Here is a 1049-nt window from a genome sequence, read left to right as displayed (position 1 = left end):
TATGGGGTGGGCACCTTGACTTCGCGCACTTCGGGCTCGGTGTACTTGACGATGGTGCCAGCGTGGTAGGGAGTGTCAACGAAGTTGGGAGTGTGCTTCTCGACGGGCACTTCCTGGCGCTGGATGGTGAGCTCAGGGGCATTGTGGGTGACCTTAGCCAGGAGTGTGGAGGGCGGGGCAATGGCTGGCGCAGCCAGGGATGGCTTGTGGATGGTGGTTGTGGCGCCAGCGACGTAGCTCTGAGTGCCATAGTGGACCTTCTGGTGGACGGGGACCTCGACGTGCGTGCGGGTGACGGGGACCTTGACCTCGGCCGGGGGCAGTGCCACTGGGGTGGGGGCAGCGTAGGCGACAGAGTGGGTCAGAGCAGGAGCAGCGTAGGACACTGCAGCGGGAGCCACAGCGTGGGTCAGAGCAGGAGCAGCGTAGGACACTGCAGCAGGAGCCACGGGGTGGGTCAAAGCAGGAGCAGCGTAGGACACTGCAGCAGGAGCCACGGGGTGGGTCAAAGCAGGGGCACCATAGGACACAGCGTGGGGCAAAGCGGGGCCAGCGTAGGACAGCGCTGCAGGACCCACAGCATGGTGCACAGCAACCACCTTCTCGTCGGGAACAGGGGCAGCGAGGGCCGCGGCAATCACGCCAAACAGAACCTACCAAAGAGTGAAAAAAGTTTCTGCTGTATTTACTGACACCAAACGAAACGGGTGTGCACGTACCAATCCATACGTGATGTGTGCATACACTGTGATAGATGTAAAAGAATGTATGCAGGAAAAACAATCATGCTATTAGATCAGATGCGCAAATGACACATCGAATCATACCTACAGAAGGATATTATATGCTTGCGTGTGCAGTAAGTGTACACAGAGAACACAGGCGCTCACGAGATGTACAATATATATTACAACATATCAATTTGTCTTTCCTTTGTTTCTTTACTCGAATTAATTTGAAGGACACAGATTCGATTATTATACGATTGTTCATTTTCATAAGATGCATAGAATGACGAAAAAAGGCATTAATTTCATAAGAGTCATATG

The 1049-nt window shown here is 53.9% G+C and overlaps 1 protein-coding gene across 1 annotated transcript in view; it reads right to left on the bottom strand.

Annotated features, from left to right (window-relative positions):
* Positions 1–1049, bottom strand: part of LOC119591525 (cuticle protein 16.5-like) — a gene marked incomplete in the record, with an annotated part of 1759 nt that overhangs the window by 263 nt on the left and 447 nt on the right. Inside the window, 1 exon segment of the mRNA XM_037940274.1 lies at positions 1–653. Within this exon segment, the coding sequence (XP_037796202.1) occupies positions 1–653 (653 nt within the window).

The sequence above is a fragment of the Penaeus monodon genome, chromosome 28 (assembly GCF_015228065.2).
Source record: "Penaeus monodon isolate SGIC_2016 chromosome 28, NSTDA_Pmon_1, whole genome shotgun sequence".
Classification (NCBI taxonomy): domain Eukaryota; kingdom Metazoa; phylum Arthropoda; class Malacostraca; order Decapoda; family Penaeidae; genus Penaeus; species Penaeus monodon.
Note: the sequence above shows the minus strand (reverse complement) of the source record. Positions and strands in the feature narration are given on the sequence as shown.